The 21,206-nt window shown below is 40.7% G+C and overlaps 1 protein-coding gene across 2 annotated transcripts in view; it reads left to right on the forward strand.

Annotated features, from left to right (window-relative positions):
- Positions 1-21,206, forward strand: part of igsf3 (immunoglobulin superfamily, member 3) — a 125,531-nt gene continuing 104,325 nt past the window's right edge. The window contains exon 1 of one of the 2 annotated variants that reach the window (XM_054786138.1): positions 1-748. In XM_054786138.1, the coding sequence (XP_054642113.1) occupies positions 709-748 (40 nt within the window). In that variant the 5' untranslated portion in view covers positions 1-708. The remainder of the gene's footprint in view (positions 749-21,206) is intronic. The other variant, XM_054786137.1, reaches the window with a different exon arrangement.

The following is a 21,206-nucleotide window of genomic DNA, read 5'->3' on the forward strand; positions in this document are numbered from 1 at the left end:
GGGAGTAATTTATAAGGCGGACTATTTTTTTCAATTCATTCAGTTGCTTGTCTTTTCTGATTGCAAGTCTTGATTAACGTTGAACTCTTTTTGGACATTAAGGCAGTAAACATTACGACTCTTGTGTTTAATAGTGAGGCCGACTAACATTCATTGATTAATTTGATGCATTGTCTGCTCCGTCCACAGTGCCCGCCCCATTTGGCTTTTACGTGGGCCGATAGTGGGAGATTGATCACATCTCCGGGATTTGCTGTGGAGACAGAGCACACAGGCGGACTGAGATTTGCTCTCTTATCAGATGGACAGAAAACACTAACACGGACTTGATTCAGCTTCTAAACAGTATTTAGTCATTTCATGTCCCCGTGGAGTGTCCCAAGTAGTCGTACCAGACTTGGACTTGAGTACCGCGGATCTCCTCCGCAGTAGTTCGTGGATGTGTGGTGGTAGCACGCCGGGGAGTGGGTTGGGTCGCCCGGGTGCCTGGCACACATCCTCGGTGATAAAACGGCAAAGGTGAGCGGAAGAAAAGACCCCAGTAAAAGAGGCACAGCGCTTGTGGAGGGCGCCGTGGGAGGGGAGAGCACCTTGCGAGGATTTGTCTCGTCAAGACAAGCTGAGCAGGATTCGTCTTTTTTTCCCCCGCTCCTTTTCCGGGTCTGGAGGAGCGTTCATCCAAGCAGGAAGGGGACATCGCAAGGCACGATGACAACCGGTGTGCTCCTCGTCGCCTTAGCGCTGCTTGGTAAGTCATCCAAGAACCTTTTCATGTGCCCTTTTACTGATGGCGTTCTGTTCTAGAATGCTTTACTAATTGGAAGCATAAGTCAGGCGGGCATGTGGAACATAAAAAGTGTCTAAATATGGTCCAATATTAACATCATGTCATTACAAAACTACAAATGAAAAATTCAGTAACATGCATGTAGTTATTTAACAGAAAATATATTTTACATAAAAAAATACATCAATTAAATAAGTAGCAAACAAAAACAAAGAAAAACCCTTTTAAAATAATACAAAAGTCGTTGGAACCTTTGACTTGAGACCTTCAAAGACATCAAAGACGTTAACGTTCTTTTTCACTTGTAGTGGTTATCTTTTTGAAGAAAATAAAAATACAGTTAAATAAGCAATAAAGGGTAATTATTGGACACCTTAAGAAACAAAATTAAAATATTTTCAATAAAATGCAATTTATACAAAATGTATACAAAAATGCATTATATTAAAAATATAATAACTAGTAACCTAAAACAAGGCAGAATAAAACGGATTTTAGTCCTTTTATTCTTGTGTCTTTGTGTTGTGTGTACCTTATGCTGGTCATCAAAAATAAATATACATGCAATTAAATAAGTTATTGGACACATACCAAAATAAAATGTAAAAATTACTTTAAAAAATAATCCAAAATGCATTATATAATTGACAAATAATAAGAAATAATAAAAATAATCTTGGAATCAAGCTTTTGTAACCATATAGATAGATAAATGGACTTCATTAGTGCCTGTAAATATAGTAACTATAGCTCCAATAATGTCTGCTATATACTATCAGAAAAAGGGGCACAGTGAGAGTCCATTTCTGTCCCTTAAAGTACAACCTGCACTTGTGTACCGTACATAGCTAATTATTTGACTCAAATGTAACTGTTGTACGTTTTCCAGGCTGTACAGGTGCAATGATGCCCTTAAATGAAATAATGTGTTTTTTTTATATGTCACTGCGGTAATGACATATGCATGTGAACAGCTGTGCATGTGCTGATGAACTAGGTTAATGTCATATTTAGACTTTAGTCACAGATTAACCCTATAGATGGGCGTGGACAACCTATTGTTTGTTGTTTAACACACACACACACACACCTGGATGATGATGCATCACCTGCAGGATATGACATCACTCCCTTTGCTTGTCCAGTCAGACAGCCATTGCAAGTTTGTGGTTTGCAAAACGTGCGTCACCTTGTTCCACCTCATTGTGTGTCTCATCACCTTATGACACCCTGAGACTGGTAGAAAGAACCCAGCATACATATTGTAGATACAGGCTTGCTGGCACTCAGTGCACACCCCTAAACAAACACCAGATGGCTTTTTTTTGCCTTCCTGGATGGGAGGCCCCGTCATCAGCTGCGGGGTGGTGGAGGGAGGAAGGCGCAAGAGGATTATCGTCTGCGCCTGACTGCCTCTTGCCGTCCCGTTTCAGGCACTTTCGCTAGGACATGAGCAGTGTTCCATCTGAAAACCACCGCAAGAGATCTTATCTACAGTCAAGGCTGCTATTATATAATAAAAATGAATCACCTGGCGAAATAGGAAGCGGTTTGAGCGTGGGGTGGTTGTAGGTGTGTTACAAAACAGTGATTTTCTCACATGGTGATGTGTTGCTTGCATTACGGTGGATATTGATTCTGCAATAAGCGACATGATGCTTAAGTCGTTGGCTTGTTTGTTCGGTTGTCATCCGTGGCAATTGAGGTGATGGGTGAAGAAAGTAGCAGTGGAAACTCTCTTTAACAGACTGTATTTTTTGATGGATACAGGTGAACCTGTAAAGTTGAATACCCGAATGACCGTTCAATTCGGAAAACAGTACAAGCAAAATTTGGGGGGAAAAATCTGCGTCTGGTACTCTGAGCTGGATCAAAACTGGAGAAAGTGATACTTGGTGCACACTTTGATGTGGTTCGCTTCGTGTTCACACTGGCGTTCTTGTCATGGGACCCAAGGCTGCACACTAAAGATGAGTCAGATATTGATTGGGCAGCTTTTGTGAGATATTATGCATATCCTCCAGGATTTCACAATGTTGCAATTCATGCAAATTCAACCAATCCCTTGCAGTTTTGTCCAAAATGTGCTACACTACACAGACCAAAGACAGTGATTTTTATTATTTCTATACCGGGCCGTACTCTCACTGCTTTACAGCCATCACTTCATGATACAAACCTGTATTGCCACAAGACTTTGAATTTGTGGCTTATTTCCTGTTTTCTTTTGATTGAACCTGGCTGTTTTCATGGATAACCTTCATTAACTATATGACCGGTGTACGTTTAGCCAGTTTTTTTTTTTTACACCTATGTGGTGACAGTTTGATCCTGGAAATGAACTATTTCTATTATATCCTATGGATAAACAGTTTCTAATTTCAAGCAAGATACAGGTTGACTAGTGTTCCGGAATAAATTGTGTTCCACTGTAATTTGGAGCTGTCTATCCTTTTCCTTTCCCAGCTAGACAAAACCCAAATTTTGTGGAAATAACAGAAAAAAGTAGAACTCTCTGCAAAACTCCCAACTAGTCAATCACAAAACTTTCCATGCACAGAAAAACAGAAGTAGGTGTAAGAGCCATTCATAGGGAGTCCTCTTACATCACTCTGTTTTGCATCAGAATGTTTAAAGAAAACTGCTGCGTTTGCAACCAGATGCGTGTTTACGTGCGGGTCTCATTTGCGTGATGTAAACCTGATGAAGACCGGCGCCCAAAGGCTCGCAGGTTTTGCTGGCTTTGCAAACACGGAGTGAGATGCTCCAAAATGTGTGTTTTTCTTTGAAGGGTGGGCGTCTGTTTGTGTTTTGAAATTGAAAGAGCTGACCCAAAACATACAACGACTCAACATTTCCATTCTGTTTTAACTGGAAGCAATACGTGCCAGCTACTTTAATTATGGAAAACCTGAGGTGGCTTGGAACTGTTCGGGTTGACCAGGCGTTCATATCGCCCTAATGCAAGTCTTGCTTGCGAGCAGGCCGCCAGGTCAAAGGTCAGATTGTCTGCTCGTCAGCACTCTCTCCAGCCTCAAATTTACACAGACAATTATTTTGAAAGCTTTACAGATTGTTGCTCAAAAGCAAAACAAGAACCCTCTGCTTTTTAGAAAATGATATTCCATTGGTTCCGAAACCTTTTACAGTCGCATATGCGTTCAGACGTTTGACTTGAAGCCATGGACCCCCCACTGCTGCACACTTAGAGAACATAAACCATTTTTTACATGTCATTACACTGAAATATTAAACATGATTAATTGGTTCATTAATTTTATAGTAAGTCATTCTGGTTCACAAATTTGTATCGTGCATGGTCAAATTTGGATAAAAGTTTTACATGAGCACTGGTAAATAGGTAAGATGTGAATTTCTCTTGGAGATGAATAAAGTATCTCAGCATTCGTCCTACACATCTTTTATTTCAGCCTGATGTTGGGATCCTTCCCTTTGAATGGGTTGAACTTGATCTTCGCTTTTGTCCACTTGCAATCGCTATGATTTCAATCTGCATATTAATTTGATACCAAATTGAAAGGGAAAGTTGAACAATCATGATAAAGCAGCATCCAAAGTACAAAAACACATACAAGCAGCGATAAAACGTCATTTTCAGGGGGAATCTCCACTCTCTCATCCTGACACGCACATACATTGACAGTTTTTCACGGTGCGCGGATTGGAACACCAATATAAATGAAACCTTCAAGATTAAACACTCTTAATACACAACATAATCATCAAACGTACTTACTTATTCATGTAACGCACACAGAGCAACGGCGAACCTCATGCCGTGACTCCTTTTTCTTTCTGCTATGACCGTGCGCTCTGTGCTATGAGGCGTTCAGGTGCGCTCGTAATCGTGAGTGTTAGGCGTTAATTGTTTTTCATTTTTATTCACGTACCGCCAGTAGCCCACGTTGGGAACCTAGGTGACATGCCAAACAAGATGGCGGATGTGACCGAGGTCACAGATCAATTTTTTTTTTAACTGTCATGTTTACTTAAATTACTATTTAGAAAATTTCTATATAAATTTATAATTTTTTAGTTTAATATTTTATTTGGGCAGAAGGTTCCATGTACAGTACAAACCCATGGAACCGTACATCAGACTAAATTTCCTCAATTATGGGAAAATTCAATCTTAAATCTATATATTTTAAATAATTATTAAAGATTTTTATGAATTAACATTTTGTCATTGGGTTAAAAAAAATCCTTTCTTAAATATTTTTTAAATGGATGGAAGAATCTCTCAATGTTCTGAACTCCTGTTTCCAGAACACTACTGCCTGGTGGCGTTGTGCCGTGGCATTCGCACTCGTAGCCGACGCCCTGTGCTTCTTTGAGACAGCAAACTAGCTGAGGCGGAACCATTAAGACCGAATCATCTCTGCTGGTTGCAGCCGTCGTGCACTCTGTTTGACCTCAATTGCTCCAGGACATGATTAATCAGTTCCATCTAATCAACTGAATTTTGAACTCACACAGTACAAGCTAGGCAAATAAAAAACTATTTTGATAGGTTTGTTTGGTTGTCTGTCAACTTTGGAATGTTTTTGAGGCTATTTTTAATCAGCTGCTGCTGTATTTTAGTGAGTGAAAGAGCTTTTTAATCAGAACTGGCTTTGTGTTAATCTGTTACTGCGCATTTTGTCACAGTTAGGAATCTGTCATGCTGCAAGTACTTAACCAATTTGTGTCGTCTTTGGGGGGCCACTCCGAAGCATGTCAAACTTCCCCCGGATTCACAGTTTGCAGTGCCACTCCCTGATGCCCAACCTTGTCTCGAATGCGAGCGGGAGCAGCTGGGTGCCCAAAACGCTGCATGACGGGGAGCTGTGTGCATCTTGAGTCAGCTGTTAACTACATTTGGAATGTCTTCCACGTGTTAGCTGACACATTAGGGAACATGCCATAACTCTCTATCTAGCGCCATTAATATGCAACTTTTGTTACATGTGGAGACATGTCGAGTCGTGCAGCCGCCTGTTTTTTTTTTTGCCCCCATCTCTTATTTCTCCACGCCTGCCGTGTTCCGTCCTTATTTGCATCGTAAGCACATCTCCGTGTGCACCCATGACAGCGTGTCTTTTGTGCTGTTGTTTGTCTATTCGGGAGACGATCAGCTTGTCAGTCACCCAGCACCTCTCTGATGGTTCGCTGTAAATAATGATGAAAGCTCACGTGTGTAGTGGAAACAGGCGTCCGCCTGCTGAGGGCTGAGATGTTTTCTTTGTTGACGGTCAATTGTTCTTGCAAGGCAGTGGTTGTTTGTGTTGTTCTTGTATCGGCTGAGGGCCCACGAAGAGGTAGAGTGAGTTGTGACGCTGGTTACTTGTGTTTTCTACCTGCAGGGCAACCTACAGGCCTGTAATACAGACTTTACAGTCAACTATGGAAAGTCAAACCAAATTTCCACATGGTTCTGCTCACATTTTACGCTTTTCCATCGGGAAAAGCAGGAACTTCAAACTACTATTTGGAGCACCTGACCAGCCGGCGGGGTTCCAGTTGTGTTTATGGCTGGTGTAAATCTTGGCAACACAAAAAATCTAAGAATGTTTGACCTGAAACATCTAAAATGACATTTTTTTCTGGTAGATTATTTTGCTTATTTTGATAAATATAAGCCAAATTCCAGTTTATACATTATATCTTAAGATTTGCAACTTTGTTTACCAAGAAAATATCCAGGTAAAAAAAAAGAAAGTATTTTTGACTTGTTGGCTGAGTTGTCGTTCATGTTCCATACTTTCCACTTTGCTGTCTTGCCGCTACTCAAAATCAGACGGCAAGCTACTGGCAGCTCATGAGGAACCTATTGGAGACCACTAATGTAGACCGTTTTCACCTAGAAATATTTTTGAAGTTTGTTGACATGGCAACAGTTTTGGAGCCTTAAAATGCAAACTTTAGAAAATATAATGCAATTTTTTTAAAAAAGGAACCAACATGTAAAAGTGTAAAAGGCGTGCAACGTAGGCATGCACATTTACTGTATTTACTGTGACAAACAGATATTGTTTCTTTGCCATCTATTGGCCTGGCGTGCGTGCACATACAGACGCCCCCTGTTTACAGCGGGTAATTGGTCCCAGACCCGACCGCGATAAACTTCCGCAATACAGGATTCAGTGTTAATAAATTGAATATTTTCATAGTTAAAGCATTGAAAACCTGCTTATGACTTCCTAAATACGGCTTTTAACATGATTAAGAGCCCTGTATACATGAAATAACACCCTATGGCCACCTTGACACTCCTTTTATTCGTTGTTTACACCACATTACAACTCTTACGCTGTAGGGACTCGCGATGGCGCTAGCTAGTGAGCTAACAAGTTAGCCTCAAATTTATTTCTTCTAAACTTAAGAAGCCAAAAACTTACCAGTCCAACACGGGATGGGAGGTGAACTGTTTTTCATTCCGTCATGTGGGACATGCCATGGCTGACCTCATGACCTCATGCAGTGTTAAGGTAATGTAATGTGAAGTCAGGTCTCAATGTTTTGTGTCCTTACTGCCACCTAGTGACCATATTACTACATATCACTTGTATTTCAATATGTTTTGACTAATAATAGACCATGTCTACCACGAAACAATGATCATTTATTCATTAATTCATTTCTGAAAAACGTGATATAGCTAGGGAGTGATAATCGAACTGCGATACTGCGAGGGACGACAACTGTATATAAAATTCTATATAAAAGACGTTTGTTTTTGAATGTAAAATAGTTGACTATTGCTATTTATGACCGTATTTATATGTATTGTTTGTGTTTTTGTATACGGGGAGGCCATAGACCACTGCTGTCCTTTTTGAATGTGCAGTTACCTCTTGGCTGCCGGTACTTCCATTTAAATTCTGTGCAAAAAATGCTGAAGTACAGTGCTCTTAAATAGTTGGCATTTTCAAACAAAGTAGTGAATTTATGGGTTCATTTTTTTTAAATTGTGATATTGAATCGAGAATCATGAAAATTCTCAGGTATTGGTATGAACTACTGAAATTCTGGTAAGCAGGGCAGATTGAAATGTATTGTATCTTTCAGAAGAAATAGCAAGAAATGCAAAACACAGATTCTCTTGTGTTGTTGAAGAAACACCCCCAACCCCCTGACCCTGATGTGATATGTCTATCTGCTTCATATACAAAGATGAGTGAGCGTGTGAAATGAATCAAGTTCTTTAGGGAGGCTTCCTGTCCGTTACAGTCAATCAGCAGGAGAATGACTGAAGCTAACGCAGAAGCATCTCCAACATCTAGTTAGCTATCATCAGGACTCCTCCGCATCAAAACTTCCTGCCAGCTTTTTTGAACGACCTCTCCTCCGTGATTCTATCTCTTCATGTTTTGTCAGAGTGACCCCCCCAAAAACATCTCTGTTGGAACACTGCAGTGTGTTCTCAGCAGCTGAATGAGTGGTGCTCCAGCTTCCTCCTCTTCCTCCTCCAGTGAATAGCCCCTGACCTCCCTCCCCCACTCTATTTCCAAACAATGCTTTCTGCCTAGCCCACCTCCTCTTCAAAGAGCGCTAATTAGAAACTGCCATCTCCTCCCCTCCAGGAGGGTCCAAAAAGGAGATTTTCAACTCCCTCAAGGTTGTGTCAATACATTTCGCTTTTAAAAAGTATGTTTTATAACCATCTACCGCCCAGTGGGCTTTTGGTAGCACACTTAAATAAATATATTCTCTATCTGCAGCATTATGTCCATAAGATGCATGTCATATGACCAGTGAAACGTGACTATTTATGACTGATAACCACATTAGACGATGCCTCCTGCATGTGTAGGCGGTAGCAGGGTAATAAAAGGCACAGTGTAAGCTATACTAAGGCTTTCATTGTTAACAAGGTTAGCAATGCCTGTAATTCATTATCCATGTTGGTACATGTCCATGTTGGCTTGTTTTCCTCGAGAAATATGGTGTCTGATGTTGGGGAAAGTGTGAACTCTTTGCCCCAAAGCCAAGCAATCCCGGCTATTCACGGGCGTTATGTTCCAAGACAAGCTGCATATGACTTAACATCAAATGACGTAACGTTTGATCAGTGTGAAACAATTACATTCACATTGCTTCACAAGTGAAAGTGCATCCTTAAGAAAAATGACGCACAATGTGTTTACTAGTGCAATCACTTTTGCAGTTTTGCTGACTTTTTGGATTACAGTATTTTGGATCGTGTTTGTTTATAATATTCAGTGTGGTGGTTCATTGCATAGCAGAACTACCTGTTTTACTGTGCATATGACAATAAAACTCTTGAATCTTGAATCCATACTCTTGTGTGCTCTTGTACTTTCGCTGCTATAAACCTGGAATTTCTCCTTGTGGGACTAATAAAGGCTTATCTTATCTTATCTTTATCGTGCGCTTTGACTTTGTGGATTATTTTGACTTGTCCTGTTTATTTTATTTCTAGGGATGTCCGATAATATTGGCCCAATATTGGCGTAAAAATGTAATATCGGTCAATATCGGTATTTTTTTTTTTCCCTATAATGAAAGCCGATATGGCCCTTTAAGCGCCACAAGTAACATTCCTGTCGCCATAACAGTCAACACGCAGCATATACTTGAGCCGATGTTTTGCTTAACCGTGTTCGGGGTGGCAGGACTTGGTGGGTTGTCAAAACACCGCTAATGGTGACCGGGGTAGCTCATAGACATACTGTATGTAGCACTGAGCCGTACGCCAACGCCGCCGCCGTGTATTTTTGATATGCTTTTACTTTGATAGCGGTGACCTACTTGAGAGACATGAGATGGTGTGTTTCCCTCTATTGTATCAGTGATATTTACACAGAATACTTGCAAAACAAGGTGTAAAAAGGGCTAAAGTGACATCGCCACCTACAGGCGTGGGATGCGTATTACAGAGTGTTCAGTTGTTTTTGCAGTTGCCTGTGACAGGGGAAGGTTGTTGTCTGTATACAAAATGTTGCAAAGGAAAATTACTTGTATTACATAGTTGTCTTGTGAATGTACCATTGGTTGGATTTGACAATTCTTTATGTTCCCATTTCCAGTTGTAGAACTGGAAACTAATAATTACCGATTGCACTGGAAGGCATCATGCTTGGGCTCCACATTTTGTGTTGGGATTGAAGAATAAATGAGTGAACCCTCCTGCATTTCACAGGCACCTTTATTGCTTTCCTGAACACACCAGCTAAACCCCATCCCCCTCTTTGGGATTTTTTTTGTCTGTTCTGTTTCACCCGCTCCTGCTGTCAGGCTTTGAAAGTGATAATGACTGGCCAGCCAGAGGCTTCCACTTCTACGCCTTGTCTCTCACGCGCGTGCACACACACACACACACACACACACACACACACACAGACAGATCCAACAGTACAAGGTGCTGCTTCATTCATTGTAGCCTTGCATCGCTCCCACACCGGTGGGATTCACGCGGGGTCTTGTAACTATGGTGACCACTCCGCTCCTGATGTTTGACTAACTGCCTGCATGCTTTTCATTATTTTTTTTTAATGTGTATTAGTCTGAAAGTACAGTGTTGCAGCCACACAGAACATTTTGCTCACACTGGCAATATGTGCTTTCTCCCCGTGTTTAAAGCAGGAACGAAAGAGTTGTGTATGTAAGTGTTTTTAATTGCTTATGAATAAATGCATGACTTTACAAGCACGCGTCTTTTGCTGCCTGAAAGGCAAAATGACTGACAATGGTAGAAAAGTCTGTTTGAAGCGGACTAATTAATAGTTAATTAGTTTTCTTTTCCGATCTGCAGCTTAATCCGCAAACTGATAGCAAGCTGCCAGTCACACAACAAAACTCGCCAGTGTACACAAAGTATGCACGCATCTGTCACGCTGTAATCGTGCATGAGTGCAAAATGGATAATGAGGGAAGACGGTGGAGTGTTTTTTTTGTTTTTTTTTGGAGCATGCATTTTGACTAATTAACAACAACACTTAATGTGATTATGCTTGAACATGACACGGTATTAGGAGTAGATTTTTTTGTGTGTGTGCAAAATTTCGGAAGCATTGGACATGTTTGAGAGCAGACTTTTTGTCTTTCAGACTGGATGAGGCATGCTTGTGGGGGATGGGAAGACTAGACTGGTTGGGGGAGCAGGTGTTCTGATGGAGCTAATGTTTTTGGCAATGGTGACACTTTAGTTGTGCTACAGAGAGTGTGTGTGGGCGTGGGTGTGTGCGCGCGCGTGCGTGTGTGTGTGTGTGTGTGTGTGTGTGCGTGAGAACCAGTTTTACAACTTATTGTACCCTTTTTATCTCCCTTTTGTTTATCTCCCATGTTGCCCCTGCAGTTGGAAACCAAACCTGAAGTCATCAGAGGAGGTTTAACTGCTAACTGATGCAGCATCATGTGACTGACTGGCGGCTCTATATTATGTTCGGTGTTCATTCTATCTACAGTATGAACAATGTCCTCTCATGTTACTAAATGAGATTAACACAGTTGAGCGATTCATTCCAGGACACTGGCTGAGCTCCGATTTTGTTCGGCTTTGGAAAAAACATTTTCCCATAGTAGATATCCGTTTCAGGGTCAAAGTGTGGCAATGATATGAAAGGTTTATGAACTGTACAGTTAATTTTTTTTTACATCACAAAATACACTAGCTAATATGACAGTCATAAATTAAAGGGTCCCTGACGCGAGCCATCCACTTTGCTTAAATATGTTATACATTGTTTGTAATTATGTTCTAAATTGTTGGATTTTTGAAAGCGAATGGTAAATTTGCAAAAATATTTTATAGTTCATAGCCAGCCATGACGCACTAGCTCACAGCTGAGCCTCATTTCCGGAAGTAGCAAAGTAGAGTAAGCAGAGTAAACAAACACCTCTCGCGGTAGATCGTCGACTTGGTTCAGTATATTTTTCATCAAAACAGTCGTCATGCCAAAACATGTTGCGGCTGGATGTTCATAGTATCTGAGTGATACTGTAAGTTTTGTTTTCTTTTCGAAAAGAGGAAGGTTTAAGACAACAATGGACAAAGCAAGTGCAGAGAACGAGAGACAGATGCCCACCTCGAGTTCTGTTTTTTGCAGTGATCATTTCACTGATGACTGCTTTGAAGGAACACCTTTTTATAAGAAGCATTTGGCTTGAAAATGTGGCATAAATGCATTTTGAAAATTATGCTATTCCAGCGGCACACAGGAAAAAAATAAGACAACGAAGAACAAACACTACTACATGTATACGTCAAAGTTGGCACAAGAGAGTAAGTCATGTCTTGTTTATATAATGTCTTCCAAACACTATTCCATGATAGCGACAAGGCTGCAAAACATTATACACGTTATATAAACATCTTTTGAATAACATTCGAACAAGAACTGCTGTCAGCCACCACTCACGTCAGGTTTTCACACACAGCCAACTTTCGCTCTCTGACGTCACTCAACAGGCACAGCCCCTTAAGGCGCACACAGCAAGTCACAAATGTTGCAGTAGAAACGCTACCTAAAAAAACAACACACACCAAATGAGCCTGGAAGAGTCGTCGTCCAAAGGCACAGTCGATGACAAGCAATCCCGCAGGCACTGAGAAAAAACAGATGCCGTCTGTAAACTCGCATGTGTAGACATGGCCCAAGTAGACTCTGTCATAGAAGAGCTTCAGGGTTTTTGTTTGTTTTTTTTACGAGACAATTAAAAAAAAAACAAGTAGTAACAAAAAGAGGGATGAACGATTTTGTTTTATAATGCTTGTGTCCTTTTTATGCATAAAATATTTTTTTTATAAATAAAAGGAGAAAAGAGAAATTGGTAGTAATTTCATGTGTGGATATATACTAGAGGTCTAACGGTTCACATGGATGTATTGAACTGTTTCGGTTCTGCATGTTTGGTTTGGCCAATTTGCGTACTGATTCAGTTATATTTTATGCAGTTTTTCTCATGAAATTTATTACTAGAGTGATCTAAGCGCTTCAGGCGGAACTAACGTCCTGGGCGAGTTTCCGCACGGACGCCTCTGAGTGTCGGACACTACGGACTGAGGGGGAGGAACGCATGGCCACAGGCTTACGTCCATATTCAGTTGTTGAGAGCGCTGTAGTACAGTCACAGTACAGTCATGGACAACCAAAATAGCTCATAAGAGTTACCGGTACATTGTTTGGCAGTACAATGCTATAGCTATCCATGTAAGATCTCTTATGAGCTATATTTGCTATCATCATTAGATTTGTCCAAACAAAGGTACCTTTACTTGTACCAGGCATTAAAATGGATCAATAAACTGAAGAAACAAGGGCGGTCTAATCATTTTTTCCATGACTGCATTTGATTAAAGTTCTTGAACCTTGCTACGAAATACCATCACGTCCTCACCTTAGCCAGAAAGTTATACCAGCACTTCATGAAAAAGCTAAAAGTGACGTCAGCGAGGTATCATGTGTGTCCGCTATTTCACTTACGACAGATAGTTGGACTTCACGTACAACAGAGAGATATTTAACTGTAACTGTCTATTAGATGTCACCACAATGGATACATTTCAGTGTACCGTTACACCCCCCCGGGATATAAAATTACCTATATCGGGATATATAATTTTGTTTATCACACAACACTATGATATAGATAATGACTTGTTAATTCAAACCCTGGGATGATTCTGTTTTCCAGTTGTTGTTTTTTTTTTATACAAAAATGCAAACAAAGGTGGAAAAGTAGAACATACAAAAATAAAACACATTTACAGGCAGTGTCAAAGGAGATCTTGTTCAGGCGAGTCCACCTTTTGAAAGATGTGTCACAAAAAAGCCACACAACAACCAAGACATAGCAAGAGACAGGGAAATCTTTTGATGCTGTGGACTCGCATGTTTGTTTTGTCTAACTTCAGAGGCATATTAGTCTCCAAATATCAGTCTAAATTATAACTGCACAACATCAAAGAAGGCGCAGTGCAGTTGTACACCACTGCTAACTACAACCAAGTAATAAACATATTGTTAAAAGTACAATACTTCTCTGACAATCCAAATTTGAGTAATATCATCTCTGAAAAGGCATCTGTGTATTGGATGTCATTAGACTGTGCCGCTAATATCATTTTCCGTATGTGTAGTTCACATGAGATTATCTGAGGCAGACAAATTGTTTTCTCATGCCACCCAGCTGCAGCTTGGATTGTTTATATTAAGGTTGGTTTAAAGAAAGCAATCTGGTTACTCTCACATCAATATTTCCATGCCACTCTGTCATATGTGACCATGAGGCTGTTATTTTTTGGTTATTTTTAGCACAACTGCGATGTGCAGCTGTTAAGCGACAGTTTGAAATGAATCAGTATGTTTCACATGCACAAAAAAAGTGGAAAACACGTCCACATGTAAGAAAAGGTACATAACATTTAGCCTCTGCAGGTATGCAAGCAGCATGTCTTCAGGTGTCTTCAGCTGACCCTGAGTCAACCCTGCGATGACATAGGTGAGGAACCTTCTCACACAGACAAAATGCCATTTGCATAACAATGTCTTTCTCCACATGTACAGAAACAAACTGCATCGGGTGCCACTGATGAGATATTGAAGTTGGCAATCTTTGAAAATGTCATTTAAAGAGTTCCAAAGACTCACTGAGTGCTTATTATCCGTTTCAAACACACACTTCCACATCGTGGTCCAACTGAGAGGCAAATCAGCTGTGGGAGTGGGCGGAAGAAAGACGTCTCTTCAGCAGAGAACGATGGAACATTCGTCTTTCAGCATTCGCTTGATAAATCACTATCATCACTCGCAAAAAGCCTCTGATGAAACAGAACAGTGTAAAACGTGGAGTACAAGTAGCGTTTTGCTAGTTGGCATACGTTTCACTTTTAATATAGTCGTCCCTTGTCACTATGTGGTTTGAATTTTGTGGTAGTTTTTCAAAAACATGAATTAATGATGCTTTTCTTGTGGTTGAATATGGCTGAATATTATCAGTCCAACAATATGGCTATTGAAGCAAATTGTATGTATTTATTAAGCATTTTCAAACATAAAAAAGGCTAAATGAGCTAAAATACAAATACAAGACATTCAGAAGACGCATTCAAAAATGCTGCAAATGATATGTAGTATTCCACACTGGTCACGAGGTGTCAGTAATGTTAGTGTAATGTTTGAAACACAGACATTGTTTGAAGGCAAGTTTTAAATTATCTCACAACAGCCAGAATAATCTTGAGTTAAAATCCCTAATAAAGGGCTGCTGTTGCGGGCATAAACCACAGCAAGCTAAAACTCAACTCTGAATCCCCGACATCACTTCTTGTCCGCCCGCCACTAGGGAGCCCTCGGGAGCACATTTATAGTAACGCATGAACACTCAAGGGCAGTCTCATTCATGGCTTAAATGGCTTATTTACTCTTATTTTGTCTACTATATTGGGTAATACGAGTGTAAAGTTGGCTATAGGGTTTTATTTCAATTTTCAACATTTAGAAGGTTGTAAAGATTCTATACTCTAACTATGAAAATATTCCATATGTTAATATTGAATCCTTCTTCACGGAAAGTAACTTATCACGGTTGGTTCTGAAACCAATTAACTGAGATAAGCGAGGGATTACTGTACTCCACATCTTTCACCACTACATTGTTTCACTGCATAAAAATATTTTTTTGGTATTTGCGGAATCAAAATTCGACTCTTCAGCTCTGGGCCACCTATTATCATAATGCGACCATATGTTTACAATAGAAACAAAAAAAACGGCAACAACAGTCACCTCGGTCTAGCATGCCACAGATCCCACAGTGGTGTATGGGAATTACATGTTGCCCAGACTCTAGCCTTGATGCTACAATTTAGACAGTTGAAAGTGTGTTTAGTAAACCCTACAGGGAACACGCCGTTTTGTGTGTGTCTGTAGCTTTCATGCGAATGTGCATACATACATATGCACTGTAACTCGCACTTGTCCAATGCAATAGGTGCAACATACAACAACGTAACATTAAGGAGTGGGGCAGGAAGACCCAAACATTAGCAAAGCTATGTGAGCTACAGTGCTAACATTACACTCACATTTTAATGGCAACATCATGCTAGGTTAGCCTGTTTGCGGAAGAGAAACTAAATGATCAAACTTACAGCTCCCACGTCTGTAGCTGACTTACGGATAATTAGTAGAGCTCTATTTTAAGATGTATAGTGAAGCCTGCGTATGTTACAAAGCTGTCCTTTGTGAAGCGGTGGGCGTATACACGGGGTTGGCGAGTCGTAGGCGCTGTCGTGTCCATGAGTAAGGAGGTTTTTCCCTTCTTGAGGGCATCAAAACCCAGAACTTCCAATGCGACTGTTTGAGTGCCTCCCTTTTCAAAAGCGGAGCAAATTAAGCGAGGGAGATGATGGCTTTTTATCACGTTTGGTGGTCATAAACGGCCTCTTGGGACACACATTACCGTCAATAAAACATCAATAAAAAGTCAATTTTGCATGAAAGCGGACATTTAAGTTTCAATGTGGTCAATTCAGGTAATGTCGTCAAAGGCCCTCTGGTCCATGTGAGCCACTTCACACTCTTAAAACTATCAAGGTCTTCTATCTGTCAAGTCTGTCCTAACGAAACAGCAGGAAGATGTAGAGCGGCCACATGTGTGCTCAGCTTACACAGCCCCCCAGTGTCTGGTGTGTACACACTCCCACATAGAGTACACTGCAGAAACGTGTCGACTTAGAAGTCTGAATCGGGATCAGGCGTAACCCCCCTGCTGTTCCTGTCCTGCTCGCAACAGCTGTTATGTGCAGCCGCACAGGTGGGGTCATGGCGCTCGTAGCCCACGGGAGCCATAATTTAAGAATAGTTAGCTTAGCGAAGGAGGCGATAGGATGACGTTAAGCGTGTGTAACAAAAAGCAGCGGTCTGATTTCAGGCTTTTATGTGTCGACCAACAGCAGCATGGAATGACCTCCCGGGTTTCACTGACTGTGTAAACATGAGGCAGGCAGCATAGCTTCGAACAGGAGCATGTTTTCATTATGTAACCCTTAGCAGTGTAACGGTACGCCATAATCACAGCTTGGTACACGCCTTGGTTTTAACTTGTAGCTGATCCCAATCTCTACTGAACAATGTCAGCACACTGCTTTCGTCTTATCCACTTGTCTTTGTTTACGTATTTCACCGGGATCGCAAAGTGTTCCCAAACAGATGACTTTAACGACGGAAGAGTGTTTTCAAGCTCTATTGTGTGGGAACTCTGTACGCCTCTGCACCATACTCAATGTTTCGTACGGAAAAGCATGTACTCCGACACCCCGAGTAAAAATGCGTACAAACTATTGGATGCAATTAGATGTGCAGGTGTACATAATATTGTTTGTTCTTAAAGTCTAGAGGTTTCATCTATTTGGAGTGAGTCAGACTTAATGTTTCCTCCAGTTACAGTGGGCAAAAGACCACAGCTCTTTGTTTGACTCGCTCGTTTGTTTTTATATTTGACATTTCTAAACGCTGTGAATTATAGTATGAAGACAAGGTAATTGGTTGTAGGGACAATGCACTACAGTATATCAGCAAATAACAGCTGGTATTTTAGCACTGCCAAAAAAGTGTCTTTGCATTAAATTTGACAGAGCTTTTCATTCTGGATGAAGCACTTTTGGTAATTTAATAGTCTGCCTCTGACCAAGCGGAACCAGAAGTCAGGCCATATTATTGTTGCCCTGATGCCCGATGAGTTTTAAACCGAAAAACAGTGAATACATTACAATTTAAACTGTCTTGAACCATTGATGTGGCATTCACTGATGGTAAAATGAAAACCCCAGCATGCATTCATAACTCATGCTCGAGAGCTATACAGTGAAAACTGTCAGCGCCAGTGCACATTCAAATCATTCAATAGCAGACTAAGTTGTGGTCCTGCCACCTGTTGGTTCTTTTGAATGCCGACAGACTGAATTGGCTCATTGGTCAGTCACCCGATTCTCCATGTTCATTCGGACCCTTCTCCTTCATAACTGAGTCCAGTACATCCCATTCCTGCAATTTACTGTATATTCTATAGCAACTTGTATCATGTATTTTGATTACATGCTATGGCTACCCCCTCCAGTGGGACAGGATTACCAATTGTACTGTGAAAGCTGGAAAATGGTGGCTCATGCATGTCTTTTGTCACCTTATCTTCCAGGCAACATCAAGGCACAGCCCTTTTCTGCCTTTAGCCGGGGCAGCGCCCCGCGTGTCGCTACCAGCCAATCAAATTTGCATTTTCGCTTAGAGCAGTTCTGCAACCCATCATATTTTCAATATCAGTGAAATAACTTTTAGATTGCAATAAAAAAGGATATCATTTCTTAGCTGCTCGTCACTTGTTGGATCACTGATAAATTGGCCATTATCAACATCAACAATCAACGTCATAACTCCTCCTCTGGTTGCTAATCTGCTAACAGCCTTTGAGACACTTTGTTGCTGGTCTGTGTGTCGTGGTGGCCACATCTCTCCAGGTCACTGCTAGGTAGGTGTGGGTGACCAGAAGAAAAGCTCTGACCCACTTGGTGAGAAGTCGTTTGGTACCACGGGTTGTGGATGGTGCATGTATAAATCTGTAACCTGGATTTTAAAACAACCTGGATTTTCAAGGGAAAATTACTGTAAATTCCGGTGTATAAACCGCTACTTTTTTCTTTGAACCCTGCGGCTTATGGCTAAATTCTAATCTCGTGACGTCTCCTTTACTTCAGAACTACTAATAATTGTTTAAATACTGTTCCGTCAGTGAGGAGACGATAGCGCTTTCGTCAGCAGGAGCCAATCACGAGTTATCAGTGCACCCACAATGAGCTTGTCAGCCCAGTGGAAATCACAGGAGGTCAGTATGTACCAGTGTAACAAGAGTCTAACTAAACACTAAATTCATCACACAGCAACTTAACACTCAAAAGGTGTATATACAATATGAGTTTAAAATCAAAAAACAAACCCAACATTTTAAAGTTTCCCAATAAGTTATTGCGTCTGAGCAACACATTCATTGGGACGCTACAATAAAGTCCGCTTGCTCACCTCTCGGCTTTGGGCTCGGGGTTCTCTAGCTCCCTCTGGTGGACAGAAGCAGCATTGCAGCGCCAATTTCTATGTTATCTCCTCCAAATAAATGGTTTTCTCAAACGAAATGCATTCTGGGAAAACTTTTTAAATGTTTTTTTCATATTAAACTCGTATCGAAACATGTTTCTGTATTTGGAGGTATAATGTTTGAGTGGTAAGTTGCTGTGTGTGAGTTTCAACTGTGAGTCACTGTTTTATTGAGTCCTTCAATTTCCACTGCGTTGACGAGCTCGTTGTGAGTTTTTTCATAGCTCATGTTTGGCTTCTGTCAAATAAAGAGCTGACTGGTCCTCACCGACTCATGCACGCCACAATATGCCATTTTATGACATGGACATGTGCGTCTTACACACCGGAATGTATTGGAGTCATTGCAGTAACACCTGTAATCCAATCTGGATGTATTGTATATAAATGTACATGCTGGCCACTATGACCATGTTGACCATGTTGTCTTCTATGGACGCTAGTATTTCTGCTTCTCCACACACAAATAGTATCTGTTGGTGCTGTTTTGGAAAAATGTATCTTACCCAAACCTAAAGGGGATTGCTTCTTCACGCTGCTGGCTTATAATACCTCCCTCGGTAAATGATTTCCCCCCCTGCATGTAAATCTTGTAATCCCTGCACCAACCATGCACACCACCTGGCTGCTTCTCTCTATTTATTTTTTTAAAGAGGAAAATGCTGACCTACAATGGAATCCACTTCCTCTTCCCATTGTAGACTCTGCTCAGATTGAAGCCGTAATGGCCACTTGCTCGAAGTGTTTGTCAGCTGCTGGCCAGCCCGTCTAATGGAAGCTGAAGGCTCGGCCGCTCTTCCTCGGATTTGTTTCTCCGTGTCATGAGCACAGTTGGCAGGCATCTACACCAGAAAACAAGCTGTTTCTTTTCCATAAAAAACATGGAATATCCAATATCTCTTTCTTAAAAACCCGTCCGTATTATTTGCACTGTGGGACACTAGTGAGAGGTTGGCTAAGACAGCCCTGCAACACTGATTTATACAATTTAATGCAACGCCTGATTATCACCGCGGGAAGGACACCACGTCGCAACTGGGAGGACACGGCCTGAATTGTAATATGAGATGCTGCAGGGAGCTCATCAATCATAGGTTCAAGAATGTGAGCTAGCTGGGGAAAGAGATATGAAAGGGAAAATGAGATTCGGTCCTGAAAAGACCGAAACTTCTCCTTAAACCGAAGACATTCTGTAAATCATCGTTTACCATATGTAATTGTGTTGCCGTCATTCCATTTAGGCTACGTTCACACTGCTGGGTATGATGCACAATTTGGAATTTTTGTTTAAATTTTCTGTGGTCGTTGCGAGATGTTATTGTGAACGCAAAGCACCTGGAAAGTCACGTGCATGCGCAAAAGCGCGACATGACTAGCATTTCCGTGTGTTTATTGAAGTACAGATTGCTGCAGTGTGTGCGCTAGTGATGTGCGATACCATTGACTTCATTTCTGATCTGATACTGGGTAAAAATTTAGGCTGGTATCAAAGATACCGATCCGATACTATGTGCAAATTCACCTAATGTGTAGGGTAAATTTTCAAAAGTAGGGTACAGTATTTCAAACCATAGCATAAGGAATACAAGCCATCAGTCATTTATTGATTTTTTTTTTTAAACCCTTAAGAACAGTGAGGTAGTGGGGTGAGTTACGATATAGCCAAGCTAATATACAACATCAGAAAAAAACAGGACACAATCATGTAGCTAACGTACAAAAGGATCACTATTTTGATTTCAGAATCGACTTTGGAGCACAAAGGAGCTGGTATTGATATTTCAGTATCGATCTGCACATTACTAGCGTGCTCTCCTTACGCGTTTGTGGTCATTTCAAGGATTTTGTGAAACGGGAGTCAATATTTTCTCAACCAAATGATTTGTAGGAGATTAAGGAGAATGAGTTTACTTCCATTATCTTAATAATTGGAAGGTTACATCTACCAACATATTTGCCATTGTGTGTGTGTGTATATATAGAACCAACAGGAAAAGTAAATTGAGCCAGTTGCCAGCATGTATAAAATTAACACAAACTTCAGCATATTCTGATTAACCAACATAAAAAAAAATCTGCCTTTATTCATAAATAAATAATAAAGACTACTGAATTCAAACAAAAATCCTGAGCATAGAATATCTGACTGTAAAGCAAAGTCAAAAACAGCTTTCATGCAAAATATAGATTACTGTACCAGCAGCTCTCATACAAGAATACATCTTGCAGACTTCAATATATTATGGATAACCAGAAAAACTAGGCTACCCTTATTCACAAATAATACAAAATATACAAAGGAATAG

This window comes from Dunckerocampus dactyliophorus, chromosome 9 (assembly GCF_027744805.1).
Source record: "Dunckerocampus dactyliophorus isolate RoL2022-P2 chromosome 9, RoL_Ddac_1.1, whole genome shotgun sequence".
Taxonomy (NCBI): Eukaryota; Metazoa; Chordata; class Actinopteri; order Syngnathiformes; family Syngnathidae; genus Dunckerocampus; species Dunckerocampus dactyliophorus.